Source organism: Monodelphis domestica, chromosome 4, assembly GCF_027887165.1.
Source record: "Monodelphis domestica isolate mMonDom1 chromosome 4, mMonDom1.pri, whole genome shotgun sequence".
NCBI lineage: Eukaryota > Metazoa > Chordata > Mammalia > Didelphimorphia > Didelphidae > Monodelphis > Monodelphis domestica.
In genome coordinates, this window is record NC_077230.1 from 392242698 (window position 1) to 392263009 (window position 20312).

The window sequence follows — 20312 nt, forward strand, 5'->3', positions numbered from 1 at the left end:
CAGGGAGAGAAAGAGTTCTTTCCCAGCTGGGAGCATTTGGAAAGTCTTCCTGGAGGAGATGGCATCAGGTGGAGCTTCCATGAAGGAGTAGAAATTAGGAAGGGCCCAGCTAATGCTCTCAGGCTCTCCTTGATTAATGTGGGTGGTATTAATTGTGCCTATTGGCTGATGCTGGGAGCAGCGACCTCATCAAGGGCCTGGGCTAAGGTTCCATCGTCTTTCTTTTGGGCATTGGAAGGTCAAAGGCGACCACTGCCAACAGAGCTTCTCCCCAGAGGCTAGACTTTGAAGTAGAAGAGCAGCCCGACGAGGACAGCAGGTCACCATTGCTGCCTGGGTCACAGTTTTCCAGTGCTCTCTATCCCAGTGGATGACCCAAGACATTTACCGATCTCCAGAGCACCCGAGGATTGGGGAGAACCGATCTGAATGTTCTTTGGAAACAATTGAGTGCCAACTATTATGAGGAGCGGCCATCCAACTCTAGCCCTTCCTGTAGGACCCTGGACAAAACCCTTCACCCTCTCTAAGGAGGAACCTCTCTCGCTCAGGAAGGGCATGGAGACGACCCAGAGAAGGGGCCACCAGAAGCGGGAGAGGGTCCAGAGTTCATGAAAGGACCCAGAAAGGGAAGACTCAAGGAGGATTCGGCAGCTGTCTTCGTGTATTGGAATGACTGTCACACAGAGTAGGGGTTAGTCTGGTTCTGCTTGGCCCCAGAGGATGGGACCAGAAGTAATGGGCAAAAGAGTCAAAGAGATAAACTGAGGCTCGATTTTGACAGGACCAGCTACTAATAAGGAGAGTCCTAAGGGGGAAGGAGCCCCAGTGAGAGGCGGTGGGATAGAGGTTTGGGAGGAGAATGGAGACCCAGCTCCAAACCAGGGCAACAAACTTTTATGGAGCTCCTCGTAGGCACCGGGGATGTGAAGAGAAAATGACAAATTATCCTTGTCCTTGAAGAGCCTTTACTATTAAAGGATCGCAGAGCCAGACCTAGGAGAGCCTTCAGGGACTATCTAGTCCAAGTCCATTACTTTATAGATGAGGAAACGGAGGCCCAGGGAAATGTGGTAGTTGGCCTCTTCATACAGGATAGAAGTACCAGAGCTGAAACTAGATCCTTTGACTCTTGAGGCAATGTACTTTTCACTGTGAACAGATACGTACATACCTGGTCAGTGGAAAACCAATGTGAGGACACCGACCATTAGAGGAATCAGGAAAGGCTTCCTACAGAGCCAAAATTGATAGGAATTCTGAGGTTCTTTGGTTCTAAGGTTCTTTGAGAGGCAGCATGGGGATAGAGGATAGCTTGGACAAAAGTGTAGAAGCAGGGGGGCAGCTGGGTGGCTCAGTGGATGGAGAGCCAGACTCAGAGACAGGAGGTCCTGGGTTCAAATCTGGCCTCAGATACTTCCCAGTTGTGTGACCCTGGGCAAGTCACTTCACCCCCATTGCTTAGCCCTGACCATTCTTCTGCCTTGGAACCAATATACAGTATTGATTCCAAGATGGAAGATAAGGGTTAAAAAAAGTTATTTAATTTTAAAAAAAGGGTAGAGGCAGGAGATAAAATGCCGGTTTTACTGGAATTTGGAGTTTGTGAAAGGAAATAATGAAATCATGAAGGGCCTTAAATGCCAAGCTGAGGAGTCTCTGTTTTTTCCTCAAAGCAAAAGGGAGGGAGCCATTGAAGATTCTTGAGTAGAATATGGTCAGAAGTGTAGAGGGAGAGGGCAGCTAGTTTGCTCAGTGGTTAGAGAGTCAGTCCTAGATATAGAAAGGTCCTGGGTTCTAATCTGCCCTTAGACACTTCCTAGCTGTGTGACCCTAGGCAAGTCACTTAACCCTGGTTGCCTAGTCTTTGCTGCTCTTCTGTCTTATAATTGATACCAAGACAGAAGGTAAGAGTTATTTTTAAAAAAAGAAGTATAGGGGGTGGAAGGGAAGGAATTAAGCACTATGTAGTACCTACTATGTGTCTAGCCCTGGGCCATGTGTTTTTCTTTAATCATCTCTTTCTATCCTCACAATAACAATCCTGTGAGATCAATACTATTATTATCCCCATTTTACAGATGTGGTAACTAAGGCAGACAAACATTATGCCCCATGTCCCACAGCTAGGAAGAATCTGAGGCTGGATTTGAACTCAGGTCTTCCTGTTTCCAAGCCCAGATCTCTATCCACTGTATTACTAACTTGAAGATGATTTTGGCAGCTCCAGCCCTTATGATGTGACCCTGGACAAAACACACCACCTTCCCCAAGCCTTAGTTTCTTTATCAATAGCCCAGGGATAGGAATACTCATACAACTTGTCTCAGGGAGTTGTGAGAGTTGGCACTTGGTAACCCTTAAAGCCTTGCATAAATATGGACTATTCTAGTGCTAAGGAAAAGAGACCTGATATTTTATTAGCTTGGGCATCTAGGCAGAGGGGTGAATAAGTGCCAGGAGTCCAGAAGACCTGAGTTCAAATCTGACCTCCAATATGTACTGGCTGTGTGACCCTGGGTAAGTCACTGAACTCTGTTTGCCTTGGTTTCCCCAAAGTAAAATGAACTGGAGGATGAAATGGCAAACCATTACAACATTACAATATCTCTGCCAAGAAAACACCAAATGGGATCACAAAGAGTGAGATATAACTGAAAACGACTAAACATTTCATTTTCTCAGAGCCTGCTTCTGTTGCTTGTGGGACAAAGCAGGTTTTTAGGTTGTTTTTATGGAAAACATTTGACTGATGGAGACCTGGATTCAAGTCCCAGCTCTGCCACTTCCTATAATACCATTCTTCCTTTATGACCTTACACAAGTCCTCTCCCCTTCACTGAGCCTCAGTTTGGTCATCAGTGAAATGGGAGGCATGACCAGATGACTTCTAAGTTCCTTCCAGCTCTATCTCTAGGCTCCTACGAGAACCTGAGCCAAGTCTCAGAAAGACAGGCTGATTCTGGGGAGATTCCAGACCTGGTGCCTGGTACCCATGCTTGCTGATTCATTGATGGACTGTTTCTCTGGAGAAAATCATCTCTCCATTGCCTTTGCCTCTGGGGAGAAGCTCTGTTGGCAGTGGTTGCCTTTGACCTTCCAATGCCCAAAAGAAAGACGAGGGAACCTTAGCCCAGGCCCTTGACGAGGTCGCTGCTCCCAGCATCAGCCAATAGGCACAATTAATACCACCCACATTAATCAAGGAGAGCCTGAGAGCATTAGCTGGGCCCTTCCTAATTTCTACTCCTTCATGGAAGCTCCACCTGATGCCATCTCCTCCAGGAAGACTTTCCAAATGCTCCCAGCTGGGAAAGAACTCTCTCTCTCCCTGGATCTCATTGCGCTCTTCTCTCAATGACAATTTCTCTCAGTGGCTTCTCCTTATCAGTGACATTTGTTATTGGCCATTTTATTATTCTTATTTTCTTCCATTGGCCATTTTAGTGGTACAAAGGGAGCTAGGTGGCGTGGTAGGTAGAGTACCAGGTCTGGAGTCAGGAAGGCTCATCTTCCTGAATTCAAATCTGGCCTCAGACATTTATTAGCTGTGTGACTCTGGTCAAGTCACATCACTCTGTTTGCCTCAGTTTCCTCATCTGTCAAGTAAGCTAAAGAAGGAAATGGCCAATTTCTTCAGTATCTTGGCCAAGAAAACCCCAAATAAGATCATGAAGAGTCAGACTCAACTGGTTTGCCTCAGTTTCCTCATCTGTCAAATGAGGTGGAGAAGGAAATGGCAAACTTCTCCGGTATCTTGGCCAAGAAAACCCCAAATAAGATCATGAAGTCAGACTCAACTGGTTTGCCTCAGTTTCCTCATCTGTCAAATGAGCTGGAAAAGGAAATGGCAAACTTCTCCAGTATCATGGCCAAGAAAACCCCAAATGAGGTCGAGAAGTCAGACATTACGGAAAATGAACAGATATATTTATCCACGTACACGTTTAAAGATCTGTATTCCTGATGCCACTGAGGCTGCTACTACTATTAGATTATAAACTCTCCAATGGCAGGAACCATGCCTGATTTGTTTTTGTTCCTTGGCAACGATTCTAGGGTTTTTCTGTAAATGGTATTTTTTAAAGTGTTTGTTGAATGAATGGATGAGTTGCTGCCAAGCAGGTGCTACTGAAAATCATTATGTTATCTGAAAGAATCTTCTTTCCAATTGTTTTCTTCTTTTTTCAAAAGAGGCACTGTGTCATAGGAGGTAAAGAGCTGGTCCCAGAGCTAGGAAGACCTGGGTTCCAAGTCTTATGTTTGACACATAATACGTGCGCCACTTCTCTGCTTTGGGCAGAGCTCCGAGATGCTAAGATGCGAAGAAGGAGCTGATCTGCATTGGTGGATGATGTTTCTTTACCCTTGACTGTGAAATCCCATCTTTATTCAACCCTTTCCACCTCACTCTTCCCCACTGGCTTCCCAGCTCATCAGCCTCAAGGGAATAATTTTTCCCTGATGAGCTAAAGAAACACTATTCACCAAATGACAAAGGACTCAAGGGGATCTTGAGCAACTGCCCAAGAAACTTGGTGTCTCAAGTGAGGGCTGGGGTTTGGAAGAATGTTGTGTGTATTGGGGGGGCAGTGCTTCAGGAAGCCAGGCTCAGTCCAGTGCCAGCTTCCAGCCACCATCTGTTAAAGCTAGATAGACTTTGGCTTCATTAAAGGATTGGGGCTAATCACTGGGGCTGTTCTGAACTGCCACAGGCTGCCATATATAAAGTGCTGAACTCCTCGTCACTGGAAGTATTCAAAAGGAGACTGAAATACCACTTGGTGGCGATGAAGGGGAGAGCATTCCCAGACCAGCCAGGGGGTTAGGCTGGATGAACTCTGAAATTCTGGGACTCTAGTTATCTGAAATCAAGAAAAGTATGGACAACATGCAAGATCTTGTGTTTGGGGCTAGGAATAAAGATAGATGCTTCTTACCATCTAATAGGGGGAAAGAGAAGTGTCTGGAGAACTGTGATACAAGGAACAGTGGTGTGAATGCCAAGGGCCAGGAGAAGTCTATTCAGAAGGCAGAGCTACCTACAGTGTCCACAATTTCCTCATCTATGAAATGAGAGGACTGGACTACTGACTCCTTATGTCTCTTCCCAGCTTTGACATTCCATGTTCTAAGGTTCCATCCCAGCTCTGACATTCTCTGTTCTAAGGTCAATCCCAGCTCTGACATTCTGGGTTCTAAGGTTCTTCCCAGCTCTGACATTCCATTTTTCTAAGATCTCTCCCATCTTTGACATTCTCTGTTCTAAGGACTCTCTCAGCTCTGACATTCTGGGTTCTAAGGTCTCTCCCAGCTCTGACATTCTGTATTCTAAGGTCTCTCCCAGCTCTGACATTCTGTATTCTAAAGTCTCTCCCAGCTCTGACATTCTCTGTTCTAAGGTCTCTCCCAGCTCTGACTGACATTCCGTGTCCTAAGCCTCACCTCCTACACCTCTTTGATATTCTATGTTCTAAGCCCCCTCCCAGCTCTGACATTCCATGTTCTAAGGTCTCTCCCAGCTCTGACATTCTCTGTTCTAAGGTCTCTCTCAGCTCTGACATTCTGGGTTCTAAGGTCTCTCCCAGCTCTGACATTCTGTACTCTAAGGTCTCTCCCAGCTCTGACATTCTGTATTCTAAGGTCTCTCCCAGCTCTGACATTCTGTATTCTAAAGTCTCTCCCAGCTCTGACATTCTCTGTTCTAAGGTCTCTCCCAGCTCTGACTGACATTCCGTATCCTAAGCCTCACCTCCTACACCTCTTTGATATTCTATGTTCTAAGCCCCCTCCCAGCTCTGACATTCCATGTTCTAAGGTCTCTCCCAGCTCTGACATTCTCTGTTCTAAGGTCTCTCCCAGCTCTGAGTCTCTGTTCTAAGGTCTCTCCCAGCTCTGACTCTGACATTCTATATTCTAAGCCTCACCTTCTACACCTCTTTGACATTCTGTGTTCTAAGCCCCCTCCCAGCTCTGACATTCCATGTTCTAAGGTCTCCCAGCTCTGACATTCTCTGTTCTAAGCTCTCTCCCAGCTCTGACATTCTCTGTTCTAAGGTCTCTCCCAGCTCTGACAGTCTCTGTTCTAAGGTCTCTCCCAGCTTTGACATTCTGTGTTTTAAGGTCTCTCCCAGCTCTGACATTCTCTGTTCTAAGGTCTCTCCCAGCTCTGACATTCTCTGCTCTAAGCTCTCTCCCAGCTCTGACATTCTCTGTTCTAAGGTCTCTCCCAGCTCTGACCTTCTGTGTTCTAAGGTCTCTCCCAGCTTTGACATTCTGTGTTCTAAGGTCTCTCCCAGCTCTGACAGTCTCTGTTCTAAGGTCTCTCCCAGCTCTGACTCTGACATTCTGTATTCTAAGCCTCACCTTCTACACCTCTTTGACATTCTATGTTCTAATGTCTTCTCACCCTTCTTCCCAGTTCTGACATGACATGGTCCATGTCCCATGATTCCACTTTTCTCTAAGGAGTAATTATGTCTTTCCCAGTACTTCTCAGAGATTATCAGCTTCATTAACTGCTAATCTGACAGCATTTACCGGGAGAAAGCTTCTGCCAAACTTATCAGATGGAGTCAGAGCCACCCACCCACCCGGAGGCACTAGAGAGAGCTCCCTCTTTCTTACCCTTGGAGATCCACCACAGTCTCGGTGCCCAGCACACACACAGCATAGGTAGGCTGATCCAGAGACACCCGGATGAGTCTCTTCTGGGCCATTTTCTGGGGCGTGGTGTCAGGCTACAGCCTTCAGCTCCCTTTATACCCGGTAAATGAGTCAGCAGATGTGGTTTGGAGGTCACTAGTAGCTTGCCCCTCCCTTTTCCCAGCTATGGGTTCTAGGACTTCGGGGGCCTTTGTCAGGCTCCCAGCAGCTGTCATTTGGTCTCCCTAAGTGGACAGAAGTTTGATATTAGCCAAAGAAGTCCCAGTTTTACTAGCTGGAAAGAGATGAATCTCAAGAGCTCAGTAGTACTTAGGGTTGTCATTCCAAATAGACCTTTTTTTGAAGTTGAGAGCACCAGAATTGGCATCTACCTGACTCTTAGAATAGCTTAAGGGAAAGGGGATGAAGGAGTGGACTGGGCAGGGCTTCATGAATAGAGGCTGGATATTGAATGCCCTCTTAGGTGCCACCTCCACCAAGGAGCCTTCCTTGGTCACTATAAAGGAAAGCTACTTCTCTATTCTCCAAAAATTTCTAGAACATTTGCTCCAGATCTCTTATTTGTTCTCATCACAGTTTACTTTGAATCTCACTTCTCTGGGGTCTTAGATCATAGATCATAGGATTCAAAAGCTAGGAAATATGTTAGGATGGTCTAGTCCAACTCCCTCATTTTCTAGATGGGGAAAATGAGGCCTGAAGGGATCACACAGGAAATAACATTTCCCCCCTTTATTAGGGTTTAAATCTCATTGAGGATAGAGTGGTAGCCAAGTTGGGACAAATAGAACTTTGTGCTAGGATGACAGAATTTAGAGGGAACTGAGCAGTTACCGCCCTTAGAACCAACTGAACTTTGAACCTAACTAGCAAGAATAATTAAACCCTCACCTCCCATCTTGGAATGGGACTGTGCATTGGTTCAGAGGCAGAAGAGTGGTAAGGGCTAGGCAATGGGGGTCAAGTGACTTATCCAGGGTCACCCAGCTGGGAAGTGTCTGAGGCCAGATTATGCTATATTCCCCTGGCTAAGAGTGAGCCTTGGATTTAGAGTAGAGGTCCTAGGTCTGAACAGAAGTTTGTTACCGGGTAACACTGTGCAGTGTTTCCTCATCTGAAAAATGAAGCAATGAAGTAGATGGTCCTTGCTACTTCTACATTCTATGACTTCTGATAAAGTCAACTAACCTCTCCTCAGCCTCAGTTTCCTCACTTGCAAAACAAAGGCATAAGAGCAGTAGATAGAGAGCCAGGCATAGAATCAGGAGGTCCTGGGTTCAAATTTGACCTCAGACACTTCCTAGCTGTGTGACCCTGGGCAAGTCACTTAACTCTCATTGCTTAGCTTTTACCCTTCTTCTGCCTTGGAACTGATACTTAGTATGGATTCTAAAACAGAAGGTAAACATTTATTAAAAGAAAAATAAAACAACAGCCACCACAAAACAAAAAATAACAAAGACATGGAGCCTTGAGGTCTTTTCTCACTGTGACATTCTATGATCCACGAATGAATGAACCATAATTTAGCCTTGAATGCAAGGAGGATGTATAGGAGATGTTCCCAAAAGAAAGGTAAGCGATTTCAGGACTGAAGGATTGTTTCCAGTCAAGGAGATAATGTTTGATCTTGCAGGCAAGTCGACCCTCGGCTTGTCAGTTTTCCTTATTTGCTGGTCAGTTACCAGCCTGGACTTCATTTTCAAATGGACGCTTTGCCTTTGCATTGGCCATCCCAGGGTATTTTGTGCATTTCATTCTATGGTGTGCACCTTGCTGTGACTTCTAGGTGTCTTTGAAGACAGGACCAGACAAGAAGCTATCAAGGGGCAGTTTATACAGTCACACAGATGTGAAGAACTCGTAAAAGACAGGCTTGTCTACACATGTACAACCGCAGATTCACAGAATACGGCTTAGAAGAGAGGATGTCAGGGCTCAAAAGGACCTTAAAACAGAAAATGTTTGATCTGAAAGGGACTTGGAGACAGAAAAGGTTTGAATTGGAAAAGACCTTAGAACACAGAACAGCAGGGCTGGGAGAACCCCTAGAACAAAGGATATGGGAACTAGAAGGAACTTTAGCATGTAGAATCTTCGAGACAGGAGGGATCGTAGAACATAGAGAGTCAGAAATGGGACTGCCCTTGGGACATAGATTCCCAGAACTGGGAGACACCTTCAAATACAGAGTAGTGGGGAAGGGGGAATCTTAGAAACCCAGAGAGTCTAAGAGTCTACAAATTCACATATGATGACAAGCGGATCAACAATATTTTATCCACAGAGATATTACTATTTTTCACACCTGTCAATGACGTTGTGATTAATAAGATACAAATTCATTTAAAATGTAGTAGTCTTTGGTCAGTGTATATTTTTTTTCTGCCAGCAGATACTTATGTTACAATTGCACTCATGGCAGGATAGGGCACATGAGACTTTTTATTGTTAAAAAGGGATCCAGGAAACCCAGAACTGATGACATCACTTGATGGATCTTTTCTGGGAAAAATGAGGCAGATTATTCTTTGGCAGGTGACTAAATCCAGCCAGTAAAGGTAGGGAGGGGAGATGACCCGAGCTATGCAGAGGAGAAAAGTAGCAGGGTTTTTTTTTTTAATTCTTATCATCTACCCAACAATAGATACTAATTATTTGTTCCAAGGCAGAAGAGCAGTAAGGGCTAGGCAGTTGGGGTTAAGGGACTTGCCTAGAGTCATCCAGCTAGAAAAAATCTGAGGTCAAATGTGAACTCAGTACCTCTAACTCTAGGCCACCTAACTACCTCATTGTATTATTTTAAACCTGCAGCCAGATGGGAAGCCCTCAAATTCAAGTTATTCTTGATGTGACCAGAACTGAAGTGTGAATGGGTAAAGCCAAAGATGGGCTTCTCCTCTTCCGGATCCCCCTATCTTCTCCCCAGCCATCTATCCAGTGCCCTCACTCTGGGTAGCTAAGGGGACTTCAAGGGCAGCAGGATGCAATACATTTAGCACTGGGGTTGTTATCAAAAGATCTAACTTCTGGCTTTGCCCTTGACTAGCTAGGTGAACTTGGGCAAGTCTCCTGATCTCTCAGAGTCCGTTTCCTTGTCTGTAAAATGGGCATAACTGCTGCCACTATTTGTAGCCAAAGGATATTATTCATAGACGAAACAAAAAATCCTTTTGTTAAAAAATATTCTTAACAACTCAATTCAGAATCATAAGATCCCAGAATCTCAGAGGAGGAAGGGACGTTGGTAGCCCTCTTGTTCAACCTGCTCCTGAATAAACATCAACAACCTACCTGTGAAGTGGTCAGTCAGCTTTTGTTTGAAGACCTTCAGTCAGCAGCTCTCTTGGGCACTTCCTTCTAACATTGAGCCTAAGTTAACCCTATGGCAACTTTCACCCTTGGCTCTGGGGCCAAGCAAGAGACTTCTGATCCTGCTTCAGCCTTCCAACCCTAGAAATACTTGAACACAACTAGCAGTCACTGCCTTTCCAGGCTAAAAAGCCATAACTTCTTTAGTGTCTTCTTCATGTGACACAGTCTCCAGCCTTCCCCATTCTGCTCTCCATCATCCAGGCTCTAGCCACTTTGTCAGTCTGTCCCTCTTAAACTATAACCTCCAGCACTCAGTGTTCCAGATAGGATATGACCAGGGCAGTGAACAGTGAGACTGTCCACCAATGCCTGGGCAGAGTACCTCTCCTGACGTAACCTCAGATCACATCCAAGTTTGTGAACAAGCAGGTCAGCCTGTCAGCTCAGCTTACAGTCCCAGCTTTCTTCCTTCCTTCCTTCCTTCCTTCCTTCCCTCCCTCCTTCCTTCCCTTCTTCCCTTCTTCCCTTCTTCCTTTCTTTCTTTCTTTCTTTCTTTCTTCTTTCTTTCTTTCTTTCTTTCTTTCTTTCTTTCTTTCTTTCTTTCTTTCTTTCTTTCTTTCTTTCTTTCTTTCTTTCTTTCTTTCTTTCTTTCTTTCTTTCTTTCTTTCTTTCTTTCTTTCTTTCTTTCTTTCTTTCTTTCTTTCTTTTTTTCTGGCTGCTCCCGTATTCCCTCTCTTGCCTTTGTGCCTGATTGAGGCTGTCACCTATGTCTAAAATACTCTCAATCTTCATTTCTTCTTGAACTTCTTAGCTCCAATAAAGATTCAGCATGGAAACTACCCCCTAAACAAAGCTTCTCTTGACCCCTGCCTCCACCTGTTCATTGTTATTGCCAACTCATTGAAATTATCTTCTATTTCCTTGGTAGAAGTGAAACACAACTGTGTACCTGTCATGTTCTCCCAGTAGAATGTAAACTCCTTGAGGGCAGGGGTGATTTTGTTTTTTGTTTTCATATTCCTAGTGACTGGCACATAGTAGGTATTTATGTGATGGTATAATTCTGTTGGATCTCTAAGGAATTCGTGCCTTAGAAAAATGTTTTCTAGTGAAAGGAAGCCATGCCCTTTCTTTAAAGTTGGAAGAGAACTTATCGTTCATCTTGTCCAACTGACTTATTTCTTCACATTGGTGAACTGAGGCTCAGAGAGGGAAAAGGACTTGCTCAAAGTGACATAGGTAGGTATATGGTTTCAGATCCAGGTCTTCTGATTGCAATCCAGGGCTTTTTCCTCTTGCAGCCAGGAATCCCAGAGGAGGACCATGTTCTTAATGCTGACAGACAGAAGTGTAAAGCCATGAACCTAACCTTGCTATCAGGAAATGGGTTTTTCTTGGGCAATGACTTCTCTTGTTTGGTTTACATTTCCAGGTGCATTAGGGCTGATGTTGCAATGGAATAACCCTAGTTCTCTTTATCCAGTAATTGCAAGTGATATCATCCAAGAGATTTTTGGAAGAGTCAGCAAATGAGGTTGGGCTGGGCCTGCCCCAAGGGCCCCAAGAATCCTGCATTCCAGACCTGAGGGCTGGAGGAATGAAGACTAATGGGCTTTACTGATGTGGGCAAGGGAAGGTGGAAAGTGGAAGAGATCTCGATGCCATTTATCCAAAATCAGGTGACTCTTGCTGAAACTGTGAATTTTGTCATTGGAATCATCCCCTCTCATGCTAGATTTAGGGATGAAAGGGACTTTAGAATGCAGAATGGCAGAACTGGGAGGCTTCTTAGAAAACAGAATATTAGAATGTGGAGGACCCTTAGAACAAAAAGTGTCCAAGCTGGGAAGTGCCTTAAAACACAGAATAGAACTGAAAAGGACCTTAGAACAGAGAATTCCAGATCTAGGAGGAGCCTTAGCTCATGCATACCATAGGTTCACTATCATGGGTCTAGTCCATCCCCTTCCTTTTATATATAGGGAAACTGAGGCCCAGAGAAGCAAGTGACTTGCCTTGGAGCACAAAATACTAAGTGGTAGAGGTGGGATTTCAACCTAGGTCCTATGATTACAAGGTCAGGACTCTTTCCAAAACTTTTTTCCTTTCCAAGAGTGATTTTTAAACATTTGTTTTCTCAGTAACAATTTGAAGATAAAAGGGTAAGGGCTAGACAAATGAGGTTAAATGACTTGCACAAGGCCACACAGTTAGGAAGTACCTGAGGCCAAATTTGAACCATGATCTTCCTAACTCCAGGCCTGGCACTCTAGCAAGTCTGGTTTTTAGTGGAAATCCCTCAAGTTATACCCTAGTTTGTTTATTGTTTCTGCCAACCCAGAAGTCCAATCTTGACTTGAAGAGAAACTGAATTCTCAGTACTAATAAAACCTGACTGTCTAATTGCTCAACTTAGCTATGAGGAAAGACCCATGTAGTTAGTCCAGTGTGTCAATCTCTGCCCACTGTCCTTCATGCCTCCCAGCTTCCTCATCCACACAGTTTCCTCTTCATAGACAGCTATACCTCCCTAATATGAAGCTAACTGCCCCACCAGAAAAGGAATGGCTTCATTCCCCTATAGCCAAGGGACATTTGGATGCAAACTGAGCAATAATGAGTGTTCTAGATCTGAAGTTTGATGGCCTATGTCCATCTATCTAGAACTGGTCATCAATGAAAGATGGTCAATGACAAGGGAACTCATATGCCCTGGAGGGTGTCCATACTCTTTCAAAATCTCACAAAACTCTTTTAGAATTAGTAAGTCTCCAAATTCAAGAGTTGAAGGGGACCTCAGTTGCCAGTTAGTCCAACCAATGCATTAAAAGATCCCCAGTATAACAATCCCAAAAAGTGGTTATCTAGTGTCTGCCTGAAGACCTTCAAGGAGTGTGGGGAGCCCTCCACTCTCAAGGCAGCTAGTCTATTGTTGGTACAGCTCCCATTGCTGCCATGGACTTATTGCTGTTAAATTTAAACATGCCTCTTTTAAACTTCTACCCATCTAGGATTAACTAATAGAATAAAAATGATAATTCTACCTAAATTAATTTACTTATCCAAGGCCATACCAATAAAATATCAAAAAACTATTTTATAGAACTAGAAAAAATAATAAAATTCATCTGAAAGAACAAGAATATCTAGGGAGTTTTTAAAAAATACAAAGGAAGGTGGCCTAGTAGTATTGGATCTCAAACTGTACTTATAAAGCGGTGATCATCAAAACAACCTGGTACTGGCTAAGGAATCAAAGGGTGGATCAATGGAATAGACTAGGGACAAATGAACTCAGCAATCTAGTGTTCAATAAACCCAAAGATCCCAGCTTTGGGGTGTGATCAAGGTTTCAAACCCTAGAACTGGAGTTACAGTTTGAGAAATTGCTGGAGCCTCAGACACAGCAGGGGAAGGGCTCCAGGAGATGTTCTGGAATCTTGGTAGGGCAAGAGTTTTCAGTCATAGAGAGGCAGTTAGCTCTCTCTCAATCCTGAGACAGCTTAAGGAAAGGGCTGGTCAAGACTTTGCTCCAGAGGAAAGACTTTCATCTTTCTTCTGGTGATTGGACACCCTTTCCCCCTCCCCCCCACTGATTCACAACTGAAGTGGTCAATCATTATTTGACAAAAGGAGTCATTATTTGACAAAAACTGCTGGGAAAACTAGAAAGTAATATGGCAGAAAGTAGGCATAGACCTGCATCTCACACCATACACCAAAATAAAGTCAAGATGGATATTTGATTTAGACATAAAGAGTGATACTATAAGCAAATTAGAGGAACAGAGAATAGTTTACCTGTCAGATCTATAGAGAAGGGAAGAATTTATGACCAAACAAGAGAGAGAAAACATTCTAAGATATAAAATGCATAATTTTGACTGTTTTACAAGCAAAAAGTTTTTGTACAAAAGGTAACACATTCTAAAGGAAAAAAGGAAACTTAACAAATCCACCAAATATTCTTAAAATTGGGAGTGTTCATTTTTGATGATTTTAGGAATATTCATGAATATCAAATCAATGTATTACATGCCATAGCAAGGACATTATATAGCCAGGAAGTATCTGAGGTGAGATTTAAATCCAGGACTCCTGTCTCCAGGTCTTGTTCTCTAGACACTGAGCAACCTGGCTGCCTCTTTTCTTTATATAGTGAAGATATAGCATTTCAGTATAAGCAGCACATTCCTGGATAACTGAGTACTTAATGGCCGCTAGAGATATTATATATCTGACTCAAACTTTGTGTTTATATGCATGTTAAAAAATAATTATCAGTGCATGAGAAGTATACCCCTCACTGAATGTAAATTCTTTATTCCCACATGTAGGATTTCTACATACAACTATATGATGCTATAGCTCTCATGAATAGGAATTTACGGTGACATCTTGTCATGTACCAAAATTGCATACTAGCAAATTACCATACTGAAGGTATATTGAAAAGAGTTTTTACATGTAGTTAGGAAAATAAAATATCTTGCCTCTGGCACTTATGAATTGTGTGACAATCCAATGTAGGTTTGTATGCTAATATGAGAATTCTAAAGTAATATTGTGGTTGTAGATTTAAAAAATGTTACAGCTTAAGTCAAAATTACTTTTAGCAGCTTTATTTACAAAGAGATGGAAAGAGTGAAAGTAGAAAAATGTAGATAAAGAGACAGATTCTAATAAGCCTACCAGCTCTTCTCCTGAGAAGCCAGGCTTAGACCCAGCAGGGCTTCCCCCAGACTGTCTCCATGTGGATTTCCTGGTAATACTCAACCAGAAGTCTCTGCAGTGTCTTCAGCCAGGGTTGTACTAATGCAGCCTCCTTCAGGAAAGGAAAGCCTCCCTGGAAACAATCTCTCCAGAAGTCAGAAAAGGAAGGCCAGCTACACATCCAGCAAGGCACCCCAGGGAAAAAGTCTCCTCCTCCAGTCTGGCTCACCACAGATTGCCCAAAGAAGAACTCCAAAGGAGAAGAAGTTCAAAGGAGAAGCCCCCTGGACAGGAAGTTCAGGACTTTTTTATAATGCTTTTCCCATGCCACTTCTTGTCCCTTCCCCAGTTTACAGGCACCAATCTCATTCTTTCAATTTGCCTAGCACTGCCCAGGGGCAGAGCAGTGGCCTCTGGAGTTGTTACCCACTCTAGCAAGTGACTTGTGAACTCTCTAACTTAGTGACTGGTAAAGGTACTAAGTAGGAGTACTTAAGTTTTTGAATGATTAACTTAAAACTTGCTTATTGATAGACAAAGAGTTTGATTCATTCTTCATAACTCCCAAGAGGCAGGTTACTCCTCTGAGCCTCCATTTCCTCATCTATAAAATGGAACTTTTTTTTACCTGCAGCATCTAGCAGCTTGCAAACCTTGGATGTCATTTTAGATTTATATAATCCATAGCTTCCATGTCACCCATTATCATTTTTTAAAAAACCTTTACCTTCTGACTTAGAAAAAAGTGTCTGAGGCCAAATTTAAACCAAGGACCACTCATCTCCAGGCCTTGTGTTCTATCCACTGAGCCAGCTAGCTGCCTCCATTATCATTCTTATAAAGGCAAAACTGAAATCTATAAAAAGCACAATGAAAAATGAAAAATCCTTCCCAACCAAAAATGACAATGCCAGAGACTCATGAAAAAAGCTGTCTACCACCTTCCTTCCTTCCTCCCCCCTCCTCTTCCTCCTCCCCCTCCTCTTTCTCTTCTTCCTGCTCCTCCTCCTCCTCCTCCTCCTGCTCCTCCTCCTGCTGCTCCTCCTCCTGCTGCTCCTCTTCCTCCTCCTCCTCCCTTCTTCTTCTTCTTCTTCTTCTTCTTCTTCTTCTTCTTCTTCTTCTTCTTCTTCTTCTTCTTCTTCTTCTTCTTCTTCTTCTTCTTCTTCTTCTTCTTCTTCTTCTTCTTCTTCTTCTTCTTCTTCTTCTTCTTCTTCTTCTTCTTCTTCTTCTTCTTCTTCTTCTTCTTCTTCTTCTTCTTCTTCTTCTTCTTCTTCTTCTTCTTCTTCTTCTTCTTCTTCTTCTTCTTCTTCTTCTTCTTCTTCTTCTTCTCCTTCTTCTTCTTCTCCTTCTTCTCCCTTAACTACTGTCTTAGAATCAATACTATGTATTGGTTCTAAGGCAGAAGAGTGGTAAGGGCTAGGCAATGGGGGTTAAGTGACTAGCCCAGGGTCACAAAGCTGGGAAGTGTAAGGATTCCTTTAAATTAAAGGGTCCTTTTCTTAAGAAAGGAATCAACCCTAATTTGCTTCCATGTAAAATTAAAATTTTCATAATTTGGTATAGACTTGTGATTTCATTGCTTTAGGGAATTCTCAGATAAGGAAACTCTACCTACTAATTTAGATCACCAACAATTAAAAAAAAACAAATTTGACTATGAATATACAGAATGATCCCAAAGTCATAGGATTTGGGGTGACCCTATGTATATTGGGGAACTCTCTGTTTACAAAAGGACTTTCACCATAGGGTTCCTTTTAAGCAAAGAACACTTCTCATGAAAGGAAGGGTGGCACAATTATAATGAAATCAGGAAGCAATTACAAAGTGCCTACCTTGTGTCAAGGTTTCCGTAAACAAAGACAAAAATGAGAAAGAATTTGACCTCAAGGAACTTACATTTTACTGGGAAGATACAACAGATGCAGAGACAAATACAAAATATAAACTCAGCAAATAGAAAGTAATTTGTGGGAAGGAGAGATGATAAAGAGAATAAAGAAAGGTCTTGTGTAACAGATGGCATCTTAGTTAATCCAAGAAGAAGCAAAGGTTCTACTAGGCAGAGGTGATGAAGGAGTGTTATAGGTTCAAGGGGCAGCGTGTGTAAAGACATGGAAATTTGCAATCATATAGACATTTGATTCTTTGTGAGCCAATTTGGGGTTTTCTTGGCAGATGCTAGAGTGTTTTACTATTTCCTTCTCCAGTTTATTTTACAAATAGAGAAATTGAGGCAAACAAGGTTAAGTGACTTGCCCAGGGCCACATAACTAGTGAATGTCCGAGGTCAGATTTGAACTCAGATCTTCCTGATTTCAGAGTTAGCACTCAGTCCACTGTGCCACTTAGTTGCCCCCAAATCAATTGGGGGATGGAATATTATATATGGGGAATGGCAAGTAGAACAGTTTGTTTGAGTGCATTAAGGAAAGTAATGTGAAATACATCTAGAAAGTTGGGCTAGACCCTGATTGTGATGGGCTTTAAATATCATCGATAATAATAGTAGCTAACATTTATATAAAATTTGAAGGTGTGCAAAGCATTTTCCATATATCATTTTATTTGATCCTCACAAACATTCTCTGAGTTATAGATAGCTTTGTTTTCCCCATTTCATCAGTGGGGAAACTGAGGCTTAGATCAGGTAAGTGATTGATATCTCCTTGGCCCCGAGTTTAGCACTTTCTCCTCTATACAATGCCAAGTCAAACAAAGAAGCTTAGATTTTCTCTAAGGAGCCACAAGAGGGTCAAGATAACTTTTTGAATAGTGAGGAGATTATTGGATTTGAGTTGTAGGAAGAATATTTTAGCAGATGTGTGAAGGATGAGTTGGACAGAGGAGTGCAGAGGCTACACAGCAATAGCCCAGGCAAGATGACCGGACCCAAGACTTGAGGGAGCTGTTATGAAAACTTTGTTCCTTCTCACCACACAGTGCTAGATGGGAACCCTGAAGAAACACCAGATGAGGATCGGATGCCTAAGCATACACTGGGGTAAAAAGGTGTGGCTGACTGTACCAGTGCTGCAACACTTAGAAAAGGTAATCATCAGTGGCTCAATGTCCACCCTGCAGGAAACTTATATCCCCCACCCCCACCCTTTCTGGGGATGCACAGGTGACATTAACTCCTGTTGATGTCAACTGCTAGTGGCTACCTTCAGTGAGCTTGAACTTGATTGTGCAAGGAAATCATTGACTGAATTGAGTCATGAGAATAGAATGGCTGCTGGAAAAAGGCAACAATGGAGAAGAGAGATCACGAGACAGGGGACAGGGTGAAAGTCCTCTGCACTGCCCCCTGGACTGCCCAGGCAAAATAGAGAACCAGAATTGGCTCCCAAGATGTAACCCAAGAGTGTTAGTGTGAAATGGGGCACTTCATATAATGAGAACAGACACCCAGGGGTTCAATTTAATGGAACTGGCATTATTTATTAATCTATTGATTAATAAGTTAGCCTACTGGCCAGGGCATCCTACTAAAAGATGCACTGAGCTGAAGTTACAGGCAGCTTTTATAGGATTACAGATGTGCAAGAAATAGGGTGGACCTATACAATACCATACATGCTTTTCCTTATAGGATTTTCTTGGCAAAAGCAAGCAAGAAGCAGATGTACCATTAACATTACCTGCAGAATGTTCAGTTCAGTTCCATACATTTAACCATATGTTATTTTGGATTCCAGCCTGATTTTCTCATGGGAATGAAGTTTTTTGGGAATGCAGGTTTCTGATTTATAAATTAATCGACTTCAGTAGGTGGACAAAAGATTTGATAAACTGAGGCAAGAGTGGATTTTGCTCTCTTCTTTTCCATGTTTGTTGCTGACTGGACTTCCACATAAGCATGGCTAGGGGGCCCTAAGGGCAGCTGCAGAATAACAAGCTAAATGGAGCAATAAGGGAAGTAAACTATTTCTCTTTCTCCTATTTTTCCATTTCCCCCTACTACTTTTTGATTAATAAAAGTATTAATTTATTATCAGTCTCATAATTTTAGCTCTTATAGGAGCCATAGTTAGTTAACACACTGGAGGAGGAAGTCAGGGTTTAAAAAGATCTTGAAAAGATAGAAAATTGGAATTAATAGAAATAAATTGAAAGTCTTACAGTTGAGTGTTTTTTTTTCATTTTATTTCTTTTTTTTAAGTTTTATTTTATAAAAAAAAATTTTCCAGGGTTACACGATTCTTGTTGTCTCCCTCCCCTCTTAAATGCTTTAAAAAAAAATAGTGTCAGAAGTACAAAGAGAGGAATGCAAGATTAGACATATCAGAAAAGATCTGTTAGGGGGAGTAATCAGGGGTGTGATGGTGATGTGGACTGAAATGTCCCACAAACCCTGCCAAGTAGCTGTACACAGTCAAAAGAACATAGAAACAATAATTAGGAGATTAGTATGGGGCCACCTTTCAGATAAGACATATGAGTGGCTTAGAGTCACAATTAAGTGAAAATTCCTCCCATCAATCTTTAGACAAAACCTAGGTCCTTGGTTGGGATCTCTGGACAGCACAGGTGGGTCAGGCTCCCCATCACACAAGACTAGGTTCAAACCATGTTCAGTTTCCACACTCTTAGAGTCTGAGCAGAAAAGAGCAAAATTTGACCAAAAGTTGCCCTAAGGGGTATAACATATCATTAGCATCCCATTTACATTGCAGTTTGCTGCCACCTCCTCTCCCATGGACAAACAGAGTGAATCATGGGTAAAGCTACAGAGACCAAAGTGGACCATGGGTAAAAGTAACATCAGTTCCTTAGAGACCCAGGGCAACAACTGCCCAAACAAATGACCCCTTCCTTTGTTACTAATCAAGATAAAAAGTTCTCCTGAATCCTCTCAGAGCCTTCCCACCATCAGCCTTTTCCATTTTGAGAGTCACCAGGGCCATCCTACCAACGTCCTTCCCTCACCGTGGAGATTGTCTGAATCATTAGTTTTTTGGGCAAGATCCCAATTTCATGTCAATGGTAAATATTTAATATCTAGTTTTTAAAAAAATATGTGAGCATGCTTCCCCCCCTCATCTTAAAAATTAATTAATTTAGAGTATTTTTCCATGGTTATGATTCATGTTCTTTCCCTCCTCTCCTTTCTCCCCCTTCCATAGCCGACAAGTAATTCCTCTGGGTTTTACATGTGTCATTGATCAAGACCCATTTCCATATTATTGATATTTGCACTAGGGTGATCCTTTAGAGTCTACATCCCCAGTCACATCCCCATCGAACCATGTGATCAAGCAGTTGTTTTTTTTCTATATTTCCGCTCCCACAGTTCTTTCTCTGGATGTGGATAGCGTTCTTTCTCATAAGTCCCTCAGAATTGTCCTGGATCATTGCATTGCAGCACACACACACACACACACACACACACACACACTTTTATTTTTTTAAACTCTTTCCTTCTGTCTTAGAATTGATAGAGAAGATGGGGGTTAAGTGACTTGCTCAGGGACACATAGCTAGGAAATGTCTGAGACCATTAAAACACTTTAAGTTTAATCTACATTATAAACATTTTATCCATGACTCTCTTAAATCTAGAAAAAAAAACCAAAAATCAAAACAAACAAATAACAACAAAACAATAAACCAAG

The 20312-nt window shown here is 42.6% G+C and overlaps 1 protein-coding gene across 1 annotated transcript in view; it reads right to left on the reverse strand.

Annotated features, from left to right (window-relative positions):
- Window positions 1-6884, reverse strand: part of LOC100026011 (protein-arginine deiminase type-4) — a 65265-nt gene extending 58381 nt beyond the window's left edge. The window contains exon 1 of the mRNA XM_001376731.4: window positions 6628-6884. Within this exon, the coding sequence (XP_001376768.3) occupies window positions 6628-6719 (92 nt within the window). The 5' untranslated portion in view covers window positions 6720-6884. The remainder of the gene's footprint in view (window positions 1-6627) is intronic.
- Between the last annotated feature and the right edge of the window lie 13428 nt (window positions 6885-20312).